The following is a 17,416-nucleotide window of genomic DNA, read 5'->3' on the forward strand; positions in this document are numbered from 1 at the left end:
ATCAGCGAGATCCACTCCTTCCTTCTGGAACTGTATTGCTATGTCTGCAGTTGAACATGCAGATTTCTGATGGACCTCTTCTCACTGATGGCTTCTCTATCTACTGGAAGACTATCATCCTCATACTGAGGCAATGCCAGTGATGATGGGGTACTACTTGTTGCAGGTTCCTGACAAAAAGATCTACAGATACCAATCCCAGTTAGGCGTGCAGAGCATAAATGGTTGGTAACTCAAGGTCTGGTCACAGAATGGGAGAACTTTATGAACCCACCTAGAGAGAGCTGAAGGCACATGGACTGAGAACAAAGGGTGCATGCTCAAAGAAAGCACTAAAGAGGCAAAGGTAGAGTTTTCCCTGAACTATGACCAAAGTTAAATTGGACTTTTTTGTAATGGCCACTACTGGTTACCATGGCCCAGCATGGAACCAGACAATTAATTTGCGAGCAAGGAGCCTATCTTTCCCGAGCTAATACTAATTTACCTACTCTCACTCAGAAGACATGGAGAAGGAAACCTTCTCTGATCCGACTGCAAAAAGGCAAGAGCTGGATTGGTAAGAGGGAATAGAGAAGATCTAGACAAGGAGTCTGAAGAGGCTGAGACTGGATGAGGAGGAAGTAGGTCTTGGACTGCTTGACAGGGTCACTAGTGGCTAGAATAAGTTGGGCAAGAAGACTAACCGAGAGCCAGGGGACCCAAAGTGACTGGAGGCACAATGTTAGTGGGGTTGAATTAACATTCCACAGGAGATCTGCATTCTAGCTTTTCCTTCATTTTCCATACTAGACTGCGCTATCCATCTTTAAAGGAACATTTTTAACATACATATTAATAATAGTGCTTGAGAAAAGATTGCAAAATGTAAAAGGGAAAAAACCAGAAAAGAAATGCCCAGTTATAAAGAGAATCAAAGAATGTAGTTCATTGGACACCCTGAGTAAGTGGTAAACTAAGTAAATAGGCACACAGGGTGGGGAGTGTGAAACAGAACCAGAGGGTTCTTGAAGTCTCTCCTAACTCTGTCCCTCACTAAAACCTCCCGCTACTACGGCAGCCCAGCACCTTCAGCATTCTCATGATATTTGTGTAAGAAGGAAGGAAGAAAGTTCAGCAGTCCTGGATACTAGCTGATAATATAACAAGTGAAGAAGGGGAAGTATTGCTGACTTTCCTGTTGAGCCTAGAAGAGCAGATCTCTTTTACTAGGCTGAGGGCAAGACAGAGGTAGCCACAGTGCTGGAAGGAATGGAAAAGGTAGCCGGTGCGGTAGTGCTGGTGAACTCTTTCCTCCTCTGCAATGGTGAGTAACCTGAGTAGGTGAAGACAAATGTAAGTCAGTTTGAGTGTATGGCCATGTTCCTAGTGCAAGGATTTAAACATACGCTGTAGGAAAGGGTGCCTTTTGTATGTCATTGGCATGTAACTGGCTTGGTTACACTTCAGATACAAAGGATGTAGAAAGAAGCAGCATTGCATCTCTAGAGGAAAACACAGTTGGTGTTACAGTTCATTCTGATCACCTCAGATAGAGCAAAGAGATGTTTTTGAAACTATCAAGTTGGACAGTATTGGGCAGCTGGTCAGAGATAATGTAATCCATTAGAACAAAATTAGATTATCCAGACTACTTGGGGAATTTATGCTCTGGCATTTTGGTGTCCAGTTCCATGTTTATTCCAACGCTGGAATACATTCATTCGTTTGGATATTAGCCATTCTTCAGAAATGTGGGGATGCACAGTTGTAACTGCAGTGCTGGTTACAACCATGCGCATGACTTGCAGTGGGCCAGATTCTGATTTCTTTAATTCTAATCGTATTCTATTTATTATGAGCTGTTCTATGAAGATCTATATGATTACAAATAATTTATCTGACACTTTGTTAAATATATTGCCAAATCCCTATTTAAAACTTTTACAGGTGTGATGCCTGTCATGACAAAAAGTTCCCACAGCACAGAGCTCTGTGTAACAGCTGTTAAACAGCACCAAGTAGCAATGTATAGCAGCTTAGAACGAGCAAAAAAGAAGAATTCTGTGTCCTTCTGAAAGTAAACACCAAATGATGTGGCAGCCAAGTATGTGTCCTACAAAATTTTGCATCCACAGAGTACAAGACATGAAGTATTTTACTGTCGAGTTAAACAGAACAACTAGCTTGATATGCATTTCCTCACCAGCCTCTAAATCTTTTCTTTCTTGAGCCTCTTCCCGTAATACAAAGGTTTTGAAAGAAGGTAAAAAAACAACTTTTAGAACAGCTATGCTGGCCAATTAGAGCATGTAGATAAAAACAAGTAGGGGGCTAAAGTAGTGCACATCTGGTCAGAAGCCATTTAATAAATGGGGAAAGTTCTCACATCACAAACCAACCTCTTCCACTCTGTCTGGTACTGAATATCCTCCTTGCTCTCCTACTTAAAAGAGAGCTGACAGATGGACTAGGACCAGGAGAATATATCCCCCATTTTTGACCAGCGGGATTCTTCTATACTAAAGCTGAGAGACGCATTCTGGCATCATTGTGTCATACTTTCCCTATTGATAAATGGCGTCTACAGGGCTTTCCGTCAGAACTTTCAGCAGAGAGAAACATTGAAAAATTGTTTTCATAATTAGTTATTAAGTGATGATGGTAATTACCTATCAAGGTTAAACCTGTTTTATGTCATCAGAGGAATCTATTTCCAGAAGAAAGGATGTAAAGGAGCCTTTAAAGGTTGTAGTCAACTTTATGAAAAAGAAGATGGGGGTGGGGTGGTGGGAAACCTATAGGTTCCTTAAAATACAGTCAGGAAGAATAATGCAACATTCACAAAACTTCCTTGCTTCTCGGGTTCCAGAGGCAAAGAGCATGTCATTGTCCATCAGTTCCCAGTGTGACTGATATGTTTTACTTAGTCTGGTCTTGTTTAACTTGGGCTGGCTGAAGAGGTCACAGTGCCAGTTGTCCTGAACGTGCTACAGAGTTCTTCCATGCAGTGTACGTCCTGTCATATCTCGACTCTTCTGCACTGCTACAGATGCTTTCCTCCTAGCTTCTTTCAATTATATTTGTCATTTCCTAGTCTATGCCACTAAAAGATGTGGCGTCCTTTAAGCTGCTTGTCTGACAGTGCTGGTGGCTTGGTGGGCTTCACCTGATGGTGCTTTCGGCATCCTTTGGCATTGATGATATTCTCATCACCGTGATTTTATTTCTACCCCTTGCCTCTTGCTCCCTGCAGCCATCCTGGACCTGACTGGCACCCATGAGATTGAAGGAGTGTGGAAGAGTTCCACTATCTTACCATGCATCTATGTACCCTCAGACCACTTTAATCAGACAACAGTCGTTTGGACCATGGAGCGTGATCATACCCATGTCACTGTCATTCAAAGAGATCTCACTGGTGACCACACTCTGCTAACTCGGTATAGAGACAGGGTCAGCATTCAAAAAGAAATCCCAGGCAATGTCTCCCTCCAGATTAAGAATCTTGAAATCCCAGACAGCGGGCGCTACACTTGCAAAGTCGCCTTGACAGCCCAGGATGACAGCCTGACAACAAAAGAGGTGACAACTACACTTCGAGTTGTTAAAGGTAAATATAGCAGTAAAACTTAAATGCCTTGTGAATGAGTTGTGGTATTTAGTAAGAGAGCTGGCTGCACAGAAAAAATAGAGGACTATTTCTTTCACTCTGACTCACCACATCCACAGGGTTAGGGGCAGCATTTTACGGAGTCTCAGGGCTCTTCCTCACTGTACATCTTCTGTCTTCTCCCAGATTAGGAGGAAATAATTTGGGGGATACAAATCATGTCTGTTAGAATGCAGGGTCCAGTCCAAGGCTCTGGGGAGATGCCTGTGGCCACCCAACTCTGGGGCTGCCAGTGGCCAGCTTGAACCCAGTGCTACTTAGGACAGCCTTCAGCACTGTCTTATGTGTGTCCAGCAACCTAATGTTCCTATGGGAAGTAGCTGGAGAACAGCTGGGATAATGCATTGCTCCACCTATATTCTCTAGGGGTGCCACAGCTCCCTTTGTGTGGTTTATGGATGGACAGAAAGATGGCTCTACATCTGATGGAGAAGGGTTCGCATGTTAGGAATATTTTTTTGAGAGAGATGAGCAGCTGCAACAAGTTAGAAGAGCTAGTGCAAATTGGTTCATGCCCTTCTCCATCTGAACAGCCATGAAGTACAGTGAAGCCTAGTCACACACTGGCTGCTTTTTCCATAATAACCTGCCTCTTGGGTCTAAGTAACCCCTGGACTGCGGGCCTCCTCAGAAGCGAACCTCTAATTCTCTGTCTTTCAGTTGCGGTGTCCAAACCCATCATCACGCCTGGTCATCTGGGACTGACAGTGATGGAAGGGGCTAGGGCAAGCCTGACCTGCTCAGCCAGAGGGTCCCCACCCATCAGCTACCAATGGTTCAAGGGGGAGCCGGGAGGCAGTGCAGTGCACCTCAGCAATCGGGCTGAACTTGTGTTTGATCCCGTACAATCCTCAGATGTGGGAAAATACTACTGTGAAGCAGAGAACAGAGCCAGATCCCGTGTCAGTGAGCAGAGCGATGTGGTGCAGCTGACTGTGAAAGGTAAATGCCTAGAATTAGAAGAAGATGGGAATGAGTTTTTCCTTTTAATAGAAAAATTCCTAACCAGCTACACCAAAAACTAGAGCTTGGTATGCTCCATAAAGTCATTGTTGTAGGATATTACTGAGGCTGGTAAATAGCTTATCAGGTTTAAAAAAATGATTATCCATGGATATAGAAAATAGCCGCTAACTGCACCACCATTACTAAAGATAAACCCAGAAGGGCTTTTAGCCTGTCTGCTTCAGAGGTGATTGATAACTGATGGTGGTCAGACAACTGTCCTTCACACTCCAGTGGGACAATATGGCACATTATGGAGCATTATGGGCAGTTTACAAATTCCCCCAGCAGACTACATTTACCTGATGTGTAAACTGGTACCTATTTAAAGAAGTAGGAGCTGCTAAAATGCATAGTTCCTTCTCTTCTAGATCTCAAAGAAACCATGACCACATCACCCAGTATTGAGACCACGGCACATGCTGCAACCATACCTGATTATGAACAAGGTGAGGACTGCTAAGGGCTCACAGAGTAGGACTGACAAGAGCCTGGTAGACAAGAAGTTGGTTTGTGTCCTGGTGTCACGATCATCGAAGACACTATTACAAAAGACATCCAAGGGTGTATTGGACTGCTGAGGCTGACTGGGAAGCTGTCTGCAGGCTGGAAGGGAAGTGCTGTTTTCCCCACAGTCGTTGTGAAGGATGCACAGGAGGGAAAGGGGCTGAAGGGGTGACTGTGATAAGTCCCCTGTGACAGCTGGGTATCTGGTTGATGGGGCAGGTAGTCTGTAGGAAGTGATTTTTGCACATGTCTATGGGTCCAACTGCCACCACTCTGCTTAGAGGCAGCTCTTCTGACACCCAGGGGATCCTGCCTAGGGGAGTCATGGATTTCTTGAGCTGCATAGAGTTGGCCTAAAGTTATGGATTACTATCAGTCCCGCTCCTGCAGCTTCTATGGCTTGGGGCAATCTGTATTTTAAGTAGCCCTGTAGTGCTGTTGCTTGAAGTTAAACAACTCAAAGGGTAAGGGGAGGAAGTTTCAGTGGGAGAGGTGAAGTGAATACAACACCTCTCAAGCTCTGAGTGGCCCTAACTGGGAAGCTTAGGTAGCCTCTAACTTTATATGTGATTTGTGTCCCATCTACAACCTGTCAGCCCCTGCTGCACGGCAGGCAGCATTGTGTCTGTAGTCTTGATGTGTTGGATACTGAATAGTCCTTTCAGTTGGTTTTGGGTGTGTGGTTTGGCTATGGGGTGATCAAAGTACAGCTGGGGCAGGGTCAGAATGCGAGTGGAAGGAATGGAACAAGGTGAGGGAATCACTTTATTTCTTTTTCACCCAAATAGCCCAAAAGAAGCTTTGGATCCTATTCTCACACACACACAAAACATATTCCCATTCAAGGAAGTCAAGTAACCACAGGGCAAAATTCACAGTGGGACTGTAATAGGTCTATCAGGGCAGAAAGGCCCATCTGTCTGTCCAGTAAATGGACAGTGCCAACTTTAAGAGATTTATCACACATCAGCAAAAAATTGGAAGATGTCCTTCAAACCACGAGCTACCTGCGGAGGCCAGGTCAGTTTATTCTGATGCTGAATGGAATCATTGGAAACCAGTAGTCTGCTCATTTGACTCTTCCTTGATTTGCAAAGTTGTCCATAGCACTACTAGATTCTTGGCTTGAACTGGGGAATTCTGATGATACAGCACGTGAGGGGAGAATAGAGGAAGAGAGAACGGATGTCAACAGATTTGTCTGTTGATTCTGCTCCCAGAACACAATCCCTTGACCTCAGATTTTTCATAATGTTGTTTGTATCTAAAAGGGCAGCTAAATGCTCTCTCTCTTACCAAATGCCAGCCCAACCTGGTTCCAGCTCAGTGGAAAGACAAGGTAGCATTTCTGGTTCTAGTTTTGGCTCCAGTCTATAAACAGTTCTGTCCATGGAGCCATAAAATTTAATAGAATTGAATCTGCATGATCGAAGCTGTAATTTGCATTGCATGTGCTTGAGGGCTGTGAGGTAGAGAAACGATAGGAGGAATGCAAGACAATGTCAGGGAAAGTGATGGGCTCCACCATTTCCAAAGCAAGTTAAAAGAACTGATTTCTTTTCACACAAAGTGCAGAAAAGAAAGCATTCAACAGCTTCTGCTTTTACAGATTTCACCACATGGATGGATTCCAAAAGTCACTTGGGAGATTTAGGACGGATCAACTCAAGTACAGATAAAGGGAAAAGACTATGGGGGGTTAACAGGGAGCCCAAAAGTAAAGTTTGGGTTTTCCTGAGCTGCACAGAGTAGGCCTGAAGTTATGGAGGACTGCAAATCCTGCTCCTGTAGCTCCAATGGCTTGGGGCAATTCGTACTGTAGGTAGCCATGTAGTGCTGTTTCCTGAAGTGAAACACCCAAAGGGGAGGGGAGGGAGGCCCAGTGGGAGAGGTGAAGCGAGTGCAGCTCCTCTCCAGCTTTGAGTGGCCACAAGTGGGAAGCTTAGGTGGCCTCCAGCTTTTCTGCTCTTAGAGACATGCGATTGATGCTTGAACTCGCAGAGCTGACCACGATGTTTGATTATGATATGCTGGAAGGGTCAGGAAAAAACAACAGGACTATAGGTAAACGGGAAAGACTGAGGGGATAATAGTCAACACAGAAGTGTCACGTTGTTGCCTGCTTGTGGGCTCTTGCTGGGAGACACTCTTGCGCCTCCAGATTTCCGCATCTTCACTCTGTGCCTGTGCACAGCAGGGCCACAGAATGGCAACCCCCTTCCCACCTCCAGCCCACATGTTTTAGTGCAACCCTGAGTTGTGGTCAGTTAAAAGGGAAGCTGACTTGTGCTCTTGCTGTAGAGCTGGATCTACCCAAGACCCAGCCCTTGACTTTTATGTGTCTGGGTTCATGACGTTACAGGCCGTTTACATATTCCCCCAGCAGACTTTTCATTTCCCTGATTTGTAACCTGGTATGTCTTTAAAGAAGTAGAAGCTGATAAAAATGCATGGATCCTCCTCTTCTAGATCTCAAAGAACCTAGGACCACATCACCCTGGATTGAGACCATGGCACACAGTACAACCATACCTAATCTTGAAGAAAATGAAGGTAGGAATGGATAGGGATGACAACCACCTGGGTGGGATGACAAGGTGAGGGCAGGCTCTCAAGCTAGGGATGACAAGCGTCTGGTAAATGAGAAGTTTGGTTTGGATCCTGATGTCACAATCATCGAAGATACTATTTCAAAGATAGCCAAGGGCGTACAGGATTGCTGGCAGTCATGAGTCTGAGGCCTGAAAACCGTGGCTGCCACAGCCAGAGGGCCCGCGATTTATACTGTTTGTGCCTGAGAGTTGTGTGGTAAGGCGTGGATCCTGGGATGCAGGAGTGTCAGGAGAGGATAGGCCCGTTGCTTCCGGATTAACTCCAGGGTTAAGTCCACTGGTTCCTTTGCAGCCATAAATGTGAGCCACAAGAGAGCTGTTGTCAGAACCACCCCAACAAGCACTCGGAGCACCTTCAAAGCTACTAGGACAGAAGGGTTTGTAACCCTGTCAGTTAAGTGAACAGCACTGTCTCTCCAGGGTCTGTTCCAGGGGCCTGTCAAGCTCTGAGTGGCCATAAGTGGGAAGCTTAGGTGGCCTCCAGCTTCTCTGCTCATACAGTCACCTGACTTATGCTTGATCTTTCAGAGCTGACCATGATTTTTTACTATTACAATATGCTGCAGGAGTCGGGAAGAAGCAACACGACTTGGATTCTTGCTGTAGATTTGGATATACCCAAGACCCAGCTCCTGACTTTTCTGTGTCTAGCTTCATGATATTATGGGCCGTTTACAAATTCACCCAGCAGACTTTTCATTTCCTGGATTTGTAAACTGGTATGTCTTTAAAGAAGTAGGAGCTGCTAAAAATGCATGGATCCTTCTCTTCTAGATTTCAAAGACACCATGACCACATCACCCAGGACTGAGAACATGGCACACAGTACAACCACACCTGATCTTGAAGAAGATGAAGGTAGGGATGGGTAGGGATGACAACCACCTGAATGGGATGACAAGGTGAGTGTTGGCTCACAAGGTGGGGATGACAAGCATCTGGTAAATGAGAAGTTTGGTTTGGATCCTGATGTCATGATCATCGAAGATACTATTTCAAAGATATCCAAGGGCGTACAGGATTGCTGGCAGTCCTGAGCCTGAGAGCTGAGAACTATGGCTGGCATAGCCAGAGAACCTTCAATTTGCACTGTGTGCGCCTCAGAGTGGTGTGGTAAGGCATGGATCCTGGGATGCAGGAGTATCAGGAGAGAATGGGCCTGTTGGTCCTGGATTAACTCCAGGGTTATGTCCCTTGGTTCCTTTGCAGCTCTAAACGTGAGCCACAAGAGAGCTGTTGTCAGAACCACCCCAGCAAGCACTCAGGGCACCTTCAAGGCTTTGGGGGCTGACGGGTTTGTAACCCTGTCAGTTAAGTGAACAGCACTGTCTCTCCAGGGTCTGTTCCAGGGGCCTGTCCAATAATGGGGCAATGCCTTGAGTCCCAGCACCTCAGACTGAGGCCAGGCCATGTACCCAACCACACCTGACTATAAATAGCGCGAGGCCTGCTGCAGGCCGACAGGCTAGGGATGACAAGAGCCTGATAGCCGAGAAGTTTGGTTTGGGTCCTGACATCACAGCTGTGGAAGATGCGAGTTTGGAGAGCCCCCCAAAGGCACGTTGGAGTGCTGAGGGCTGCCTGGGAAGCAGTGTGCAGGCTGGAGAGGAAGTGCCTGTTTGTGAATGATGCACAGGAGGGAAAAGAGTTGGAGAGGGAGGGGACTGTGATATGTCCCCTGTGACAGCTGGGCATCTGGTTCATGGGCAGGTAGTCTGTAGGAAGTGACCTTTGCAGCTGTCTATGGCTCCAGCTGCCACCGCTTTGCTCACAGAGAGCTCTTCTAACACCCAAAAGGGCCCTACCTAGGGGAGTCATGGTTTTCTTGAGCTTAGTTGGCCTCCAGCTTGGCATGTGCTTTGCGTCCCATCTGCAACCTGCTACTCCCTGCTGCATGTTGGGCAGCTTCGTGTCTGTAGGCTCAACATGCCAGACCACAGAGACCTGGCAGTTGGCCCTGAGGCTTGGCTATGGGGTGATCAAAGTACAGCTGGGGCAGGGTCAGAATCCCAGTGGAAGGAATGGAACAGGGTAAAGCAGTCATTTTGTTTCTTTTCCACCCATATAGCTCAGGAGAAGCTTTGTATAGTTATTAATAGGGATATGCGAAATGGGCCCTATTCAATTCCGAATCAGCCCAAATCAGGGACAGTGATTCAGTTTGTTGATTTGGGTTCTGGTCCACTTCCGGGTCCCCTGGGGTGTGCATGGCCCCCACTCCTCTACCCCACCAGCTCAGCGATTGTCTGCAGAGGGGACCCCGAGTGCCCCCCCAGACCCAGAAGTCACCAGTCGCCAAGCCAGAGGGATGCTGGGTGGGGGGGGCCCTTTGTACTCCCTGATGGACCCGGAAGTGGACCAGAAGTGTTTCTGATCCACTTCCGGGTCTGCTGCCAAATGTGCTGGGGAGCCCCCTGTGCTTATGTGGGACCCTCCATGCACCCCAGCATCACAGCATTCATGAGCCTCCTGCTACCTAGAGGTATGTAGAGAAAACATTTAAAGCTCTGTCTTTCCAAATCTATTGATATTTCCAAATCTCTCCAAATCAATTTGAAGGGTTCTGATTCGATTCAGGGAAATTAAAGTGTCCTGAGATTCGATTTGGATTCGGAGATTCGGCCACCAGTTGATTCTCTTCCTAGAACACAATCTCTTGACCTCAGATTTTTCAGAATGTTGTTTGTCTCTACAAGGGCCTCCAAGTGCTGTCTTTTCCCAACTTTCAGCCCACCTGGTTTTGTCCAACCCTAAGTAGGCTCCAAGCTGATGGGAAAACCAGGTGGGCTACCTGGTTCTTTACTTCACTCCTGACTGAGGGTGAGTCAGGAGTGAAGTAAAGTTCCGGTTCTCATCTGTAAATGCTTGTGTCCTTGGAGCCACAAAAATTGAATAGAATTGAATCTGCAAGATTGAAGTTGTAATTTGCCAGCATGAGGGCTGTGGGGTATAGAAATGCTAGGAGGAATGCAGGAGAGTGTCTGGGAAAATGGCATGCTTTCTCATTTCCAGAGCAGGTTAAGTGAAACAGTTTCTTTTCACCCATGAGTGCCAAAAAGAAAGCTTTTGACAGCTACTAAACATTCTTGCCAGAACAATCCAGCCAACCACTTAATAAATGTTCAAATTCACCACAGCAGGCCCCATGAAATGACAAGCGCCCCTTATCCTGATACCTAAATGGAGGGCAATAGGCCTACAGGGTTTGCTTCAGGGCCTTGTCAGCTGATGGGGCAATGCCCTCCAGTTCCTCACTTCTCTGCAGGCCAGAACTGAGTTTCCTCCTGATGCTGTACTGAGGATGTTGCTCTTACAGTCATCTGACTTATGCTTGATCTTGCAGATCTGACCACAATGTTTGATTATTATGGTATGCTGGAAGAGTCAGAAAGAAGCAACATGACTATAGGTAAATGGGAAAGACTGAGGGGCTAACAGTCGAGACAGAAGTTTAATGTTGTTACCTGTCTGTGGGCTCTTGCTGGGAGACACTCTTGAGCTTCCAAATTTCTACAACTTCACTCTGTGTCTGTGCAGAGAAGGGTACAAAATGCCACATCCCTTTCCACCTTCAGCTCATGTGGTTTAGTTTAACCCTGAGTTGTGTTCAGTTAAATGAGAAGCTCAGGTGGCCCCTGGTTGTAGATTGGGATCTACCCAAGGCCCATCCATTGACTTTTCTGTGCCTGGGCTCATGACTTGTTTGGCAGCCTTGAGTCTGAAGGCCATGGATGGCATAGCCAGAGGACCCTCATTTTGCCTTGTGAATGTCTGAGAGCTGTGGGGTAAGTGTCACATTGTCACAGGCCAGCTAGGCGCTGTGACTGTATCAGCCATTAGGCTGCTGGGTTCGGGAGGCGAGTCAGGAGTGAAGTAAAGGCAAATTTACTTATAGCTTAGCATACAACAGTTAACAGAAAGGTTAATGCAACAACCAGATAGTACAGTGATAAAGAGCTAATAGTGAATAATAACAACAGATAGACAGAATGACAAAAAGTTCCCACATGGCGTTGGCAACTTATCAGCAGTCCTCTATGCCAGGTGCACTCCGAGTCGTTCCAGCAAAGTCAGGTGTCCCCAATCAACGCTGTCCAAGAGGTCACCAGGAAGTTCCCTTGGTCAGGATCTGGTCCTCGCTCACACTGGGAGTCCGGGGTCCAGGCTTGGTACAGCGATGGTCCTTCTGTCCCATCCTTCAAACTGGTTACTTGACATACGTGTTCCTTTATGCCTTATCTTATGCTAATCTGTTGGTTTTAGAGCCACTCACAATCTTGCCCTATAGCTGTTACCCTATGGGATTAAAAGGCGTTAGAAATTATCATGAAAGGTTATTGCCCTGACCGGGTTCACCCAATAAGCAAATTACACCACATTACTTTGAGGTTTGAAATTAGCGTTACTCTGCCCAAGCTCAGCCCCTTGGTTTCTTATTCCTTGGATTCCTTGGAACATGCTAATTATATTAGGTGGTCAGATCTTGTTATGGCTGACCTTTAAAAAACCTGTTAGATCAGTTAATCTTGTAGTTTTGCTTATTTTTGGAGCCTAGTCAGTCCCATGATCAGTGCGAACAGTTAGATTCAACACTTTGGTTAAATTGTGACAGGCAAATTCCATTTGTGGGTTGCAAACTTGCAAGCTTTGCATTAGCTAATCTTAAGTGCTAGACAATTGCCTGGATGTCTTCAAGAGCATATATTTATTGCTCATGATAGTAACCCCTCTGGTTCTGGCCACCACAGGTAAAGCATGGATACTTGGGATGGGGCAATGAGGAATTGTGCCTGAGTCCTATAAGTACCCCACAGAACCAAATCAAGGTTCTTTTTGTTTTGAACTAAGGACTTTGAAGCTGCTTTGTTCATCTAATTTCTTGCTGATTTGCAGATCTGACCACAACAGTCCTGGATCCCAACAGTGGCCTTGGAGATTCAGGAAGGAACAGCACAGCTACAGGTAAAGGGGGAAGATTATGAAGGTCTAACAAGCAGGCCAGGGGTCATCATGGAGTTTTAAACCTAGCATCTGGCAGGGGCTTCTGTTGCAGAGAAAAATCTCTTGGCATCATATTTCAGACCTTCAAACTCAGAGATTCCGGGGGTATTAATAGGCCAATGAATATGACCATCCCCTTCCCCACAACATCCTGTCCATGTTGTGATGTCTCAAGTGTAATGTTCATTTGGGGTTTCTCATTTAAACTGAGCCAATGAAAGAAAAGTAATTTAATCTTGACCAAACTGCTACTGTTCATGAAGAATTGTACTGAAATAGTAGATTTCACTTGAACAAAGGTTTGTTCAAAATCCTTTTGAATCATAGTGGGTTTCTGCAGGAAAGTATCTGAACTTAGTTTTCTTGAATTGGACGAGTGTCATGTAGTTCAAGGGTTTGATCGGAACAGTTTGCTTGGCTGTGCTCAGCACACAACACACCCTGGGCTTCACTTAGGTATCTGCGCAACCCACCCTGGGCTTCATTTAGGTATCTGGGCAAAGATGATGCCCATGAACTACCATATTGACTCAAATATAAGAAAAGGTTTTTTTTTCCCTCAGTCAGCGTAGGGCGAAAGGCTCCTTGTCTTACAATTGCGTTCAAGGAAACATCATCAAATAATTGTCCATCGTTAAACTGCTGCCAAAAGCAGCACATGCTCAGCAATGGAACCAACTATGAAGCTGAATAAATGCAGCCCATGCTAAGCATGACTATAGAACATGACCCACATTGGAAAAACACACTGATGGGCACCTATATTTTGGATGACATCCTATGTGTAAGCCCTGGGCCTGTAAGCCTTGGAGTTCACATGCTGCCTACTCTTGCTTGCTTCTAGCCAAAAGGCTAAGGAGCAGGTAGGGGAAATGTGCTACAATTTGATCTTAGCTAAATGACCGAGACGCTGATGGGAACCTGTCATTTTTTTGGGGGGTGGGGGGGTTGAAATTTTGTGTCTAAGGTCAAACCAGCCAAATCAGTTCTGCATTCTATTGATTGAGCAGAGCTCAGTCATTCAAGTCTGTGTGGCACTACCACTGGCAAGTATCCTACCACCCAAACTCTTCAGCCTGGGACTTCAGGTACTCTCAAATCCATGGCAAGCATCCTATATGCAAACCCCAGGCCAGGAGGCCTTGGAGTTCAGATGTCCACTAATCTCACTTGCCCCCAGCCAAAAGGCTGAAGGGGCAAGCTAGATGGAAAGCCTCAGAGTGATTCCCCATCACCATAAATTGTGTAGCCAAGATCCTTGCATTTAGAGGCATTTGTAGACTCTCGCAGGGGTTAGCCTTCCCACAGTGCATGGGACAAGCCTTCACCTTCTAACTACACCACATCATTCAAGGCCAAGAAAAATAGTATCTCCCTTGCCAGGTAAATAAAACAGCGTATGCTGAAAACCACCTCATAGCATCTTCTCTGCCTCCAGGTTTTCCCATCTACTTTCCTTATAGACCCAATGAGGGCATTTCCTTACAGGCCCAATGAAGGCATTGTTGGTACTCTGCGGTTCTACCCCCACCCCCTGTTGTAGCAAAGCATTTACAGTTTCCTGTAGGCTGCTTTCAGCCTTGGTTGGATATTTGTATGATTTGGGGATGAGGGATCAGGTTTGGCAATTAACACCTGGACTTCAATTTTCCTGCATTCCACTTTGTGTTGGGCCCATACCTGTGGGAACTTATTGATTACAGGTTAGTGAAGCTCATATGAATGCAACATACAGTAGTACCCATTATGCTTAGCCCCCCTCAGCACTGACTCTTTTTCAAGTCATGGTGAGCCACTACATTGAATGCATTTCAACTTCCTCTTCATTTCAACCTCCTCTTCACTCCCACAGCTGAGCTGTGCCTTTTTCCCATTTCTAATTCTTATTCTTCCTTTATCAGCCTCAAATGTCCAACAAACATCATGAAACGGGGCCCAAAACAATTCACCCAGAATCCCACTGTCAACCCCTCTCTGTCTGTCGTATATGATTTGAATGGCCACACCTTCCCTGAGGTGAAGCTGGACCAGATTGCCCCGCACATCATCTGTATATGCATTTTTGGGGAATCCCAAAACTCATGACAAGAACACATTGTTCCAGTCCTGAGTGAGGGGCTAATTGAATCCATTGTTGGAGGCATATCTGGAATGCACACACATACTGAGCACTTCTGCGCTATGGGGTCACCATGGCTTGAAATGCTGTTGTTTTTGCTGAGGCCCAGCTTAATGAACTAAATCATGAGACTTTGGTTTGGATTAGTATGATGCATAGTCTGTACTCTGTATAAGGAGGTGCAAAAGTGCTTCTTAAAGGTATGTTTGTGGCGTGCCTGGGTTTTTTAACTTGCATCAGTTTAAAAAAAAGATAAAATGCATCAGTTCATCTGCATATGACTTCAAATCTGCTCCTCATTTCCATGTGCTCAGAGGGAGCAGGCTCTGACAGTACTGACAGTAGGGGGCAGGGAAGGGGCTTCAGGTAGAAGAAGTTGGGGGTGGCAGAGGGCAATAGGACCACCTGAACCCCCTCCTCCCCGATTGATTTTTTTTTTCTGCTGTAGCAGTGGAAAGAGAACAAATTCAAGGCAAACCTCCAATTATTAGATTCTATTCCTGGACAATTATAACACATTTATACATTTTTCCATATCTAGAATTTAATTATTGAGGGGGTCATCTTATATTTGGAGTTGTCTTATATTTGAGTAAGTATGGTACATGGGCCACAGTGTCCCAGGAAGATCCATACCTGGGAACTCCAGCCAGGAGAAAGCAAATTGACTGAACCATCACAGTCACTTGGAGTTATTGCCAACTTGATGGATGACTCTGTGTGAGGAGGAGAGTAGAAGGGACATTAACATGGACCAAATGCCTGTCTTGGTGTTAAAACAAACTGTCCCTAAATGGCTGTGTCAACCTCAGCCTCACCCCCAGCCCCCATGGGAAAATGTCCACCATCATGACTAGCTGCTGGTAATCAGTAGGGCTGTGCAAAGCTTTGGGTGCTGATTTGTTTCAGAGAAGATTTGGCCTAATTTGATGGCCAAATCTCTTAATCCGAATCAAATCGGGACACCAATAAAAAGGTCCAAATTGATTTGAAGCTCTCCAAATTGATTCGGAAATGATTCATAGAGCTTTGGAGATATACGGAGACTCGGGCAGTCCCCGCTCGCTGCCTCAGGAAGCTGGACCCAGACTCTGTGCCAGTAAGTGGGGGGGGGGGGGGGAGGGGGGGGGGGGGGACACCGCCAGTTGTGGCCGTGGGGGGGGGGGGGGGGGGGGAAGAGGGGCAGTGGACCATGAGGGGAACCCCACCAGCCCCATCCCCTGCCCACACTCCCAGCATTGTCAATAGCTGCCCCGTGTGGCCCCAGTGTCCCGACCCTTTAAAAAAAACCAAAAAAGTCCCGTACTCACCAGCTGTTGCAGTGGCCATTAGGGCTTCTTTGGGCTCATGGCAGATCCCCCCATGCAGCATGGGACAGTGGGGGGCAGCAGGGATCACCCCACCCTCTCCCCAGCCTGGCAGGAGCCAGTGAGTGTGGCGCTTTTTTAATTTTTTTTTTTTTTTAAGAGCTGGGACACTGGGGTCAGGCAGGGCAGCCATTGACGGAACAGGGCTGGGAGAGCGGGAATGGGTCATGTTTGATTCAGAGATTCGTCTGATTCGGCAGTGGTTGAATCGCTGAATCAGATTCAGCCAAATTGATTCGGGACAGTGATTTGAATCACTGAATCGAATCAATGTCCCCTGAATCGGCCAAATCCAAATCCAAAGTGAATACTAGTCGCTTCGCACAGGCTTAGTAATAACTCAAAATGACCTGTGCTTTGTTGATCTAGGTGCCCACAGGACCAGCCTGTCCCTCAGTCTTGTTATTTTGATTGCTGTGCTCTGTGCCTCTGTGGTCTTTCTTGTCATCACCATTGTCTCCTGCAGACAGAAAAACAGGTAAGGTGAGTAGGGCATGCTGAGGAGATCTGGGTTACTCTGTGTGAGGCTGGCTTTATACTCCCACACTCCTGGGGAGCAGTGAGCAATCTACAGGATGCAAGTGGTTCATGTGCCAACAGCTCCCCAGCAGCTTCGAGATCTGCTTTAAAAAATTTAAGATGTCCGATCAAAGTACTTTTGTTAAAGTGTGTGTGAATGTCTTGTGGCAAGGTGCCCAATGAAGGATGAAGGATGGGACGAGGGAGAGACAGAGATCCTCTTGGATGCATGTGAGTGCTACTGTGTCTCTCTCTCCAATCCTTCCTGAGTGGTGTCCTCCCAGCAGGGCAATAATCACCCTAGAGATTCTGAAGAGAAAAGAGTCTGAATACTTTAATGATGCATTTGATTAACTTCATTAGGGTTTAGAGTTCTCAACCTTTTTCGACTTGAGGCACCTCTTGTTCAGCTCAAGGCACCCCTCAGGAAATGCTAGGTCTTAGTTTTTACTTGTTTTTTGACTACAGAAAAAAATGCTGCAGCACCCAGTTGAGAATCACTGTGTAGTGGTTAATAACAATAATGTTCTTGAATGATATATTAGAATAACCAAATTGAAGGTGGAAAACATTGTCCTATACTTTGTTTCCAGTGTTTTGTCCAGAATCTAAACAAGGAATTTCCTTCTCTTTC

General features: G+C 46.1%; 1 protein-coding gene and 1 long non-coding RNA gene across 2 annotated transcripts in view; one reads left to right on the forward strand and one right to left on the reverse strand.

The window, feature by feature from the left end:
- Window positions 1-1,074: 1,074 nt before the first annotated feature.
- The window catches only part of LOC102373380 (V-set and immunoglobulin domain-containing protein 4-like), an 18,335-nt gene continuing 1,993 nt past the window's right edge, over window positions 1,075-17,416 (forward strand). Inside the window, 9 exon segments of the mRNA XM_025200133.1 lie at window positions 1,075-1,306; window positions 3,236-3,592; window positions 4,313-4,594; window positions 5,029-5,106; window positions 7,634-7,717; window positions 8,551-8,634; window positions 11,120-11,185; window positions 12,670-12,738; window positions 16,633-16,741. Coding sequence (XP_025055918.1) covers window positions 1,252-1,306; window positions 3,236-3,592; window positions 4,313-4,594; window positions 5,029-5,106; window positions 7,634-7,717; window positions 8,551-8,634; window positions 11,120-11,185; window positions 12,670-12,738; window positions 16,633-16,741 — 1,184 coding nt within the window. The 5' untranslated portion in view covers window positions 1,075-1,251.
- The window catches only part of LOC112549756, a 17,250-nt gene continuing 13,117 nt past the window's right edge, over window positions 13,284-17,416 (reverse strand). The window contains exons 3-4 of the long non-coding RNA XR_003093267.1: window positions 16,614-16,723; window positions 13,284-15,612 (exon numbers count right to left, since the gene is read on the reverse strand). This is a non-coding gene — a long non-coding RNA (uncharacterized LOC112549756). The remainder of the gene's footprint in view (window positions 15,613-16,613; window positions 16,724-17,416) is intronic.

Source organism: Alligator sinensis, unplaced genomic scaffold, assembly GCF_000455745.1.
Source record: "Alligator sinensis unplaced genomic scaffold, ASM45574v1 scaffold809_1, whole genome shotgun sequence".
In the NCBI taxonomy this organism is placed as follows: Eukaryota; Metazoa; Chordata; order Crocodylia; family Alligatoridae; genus Alligator; species Alligator sinensis.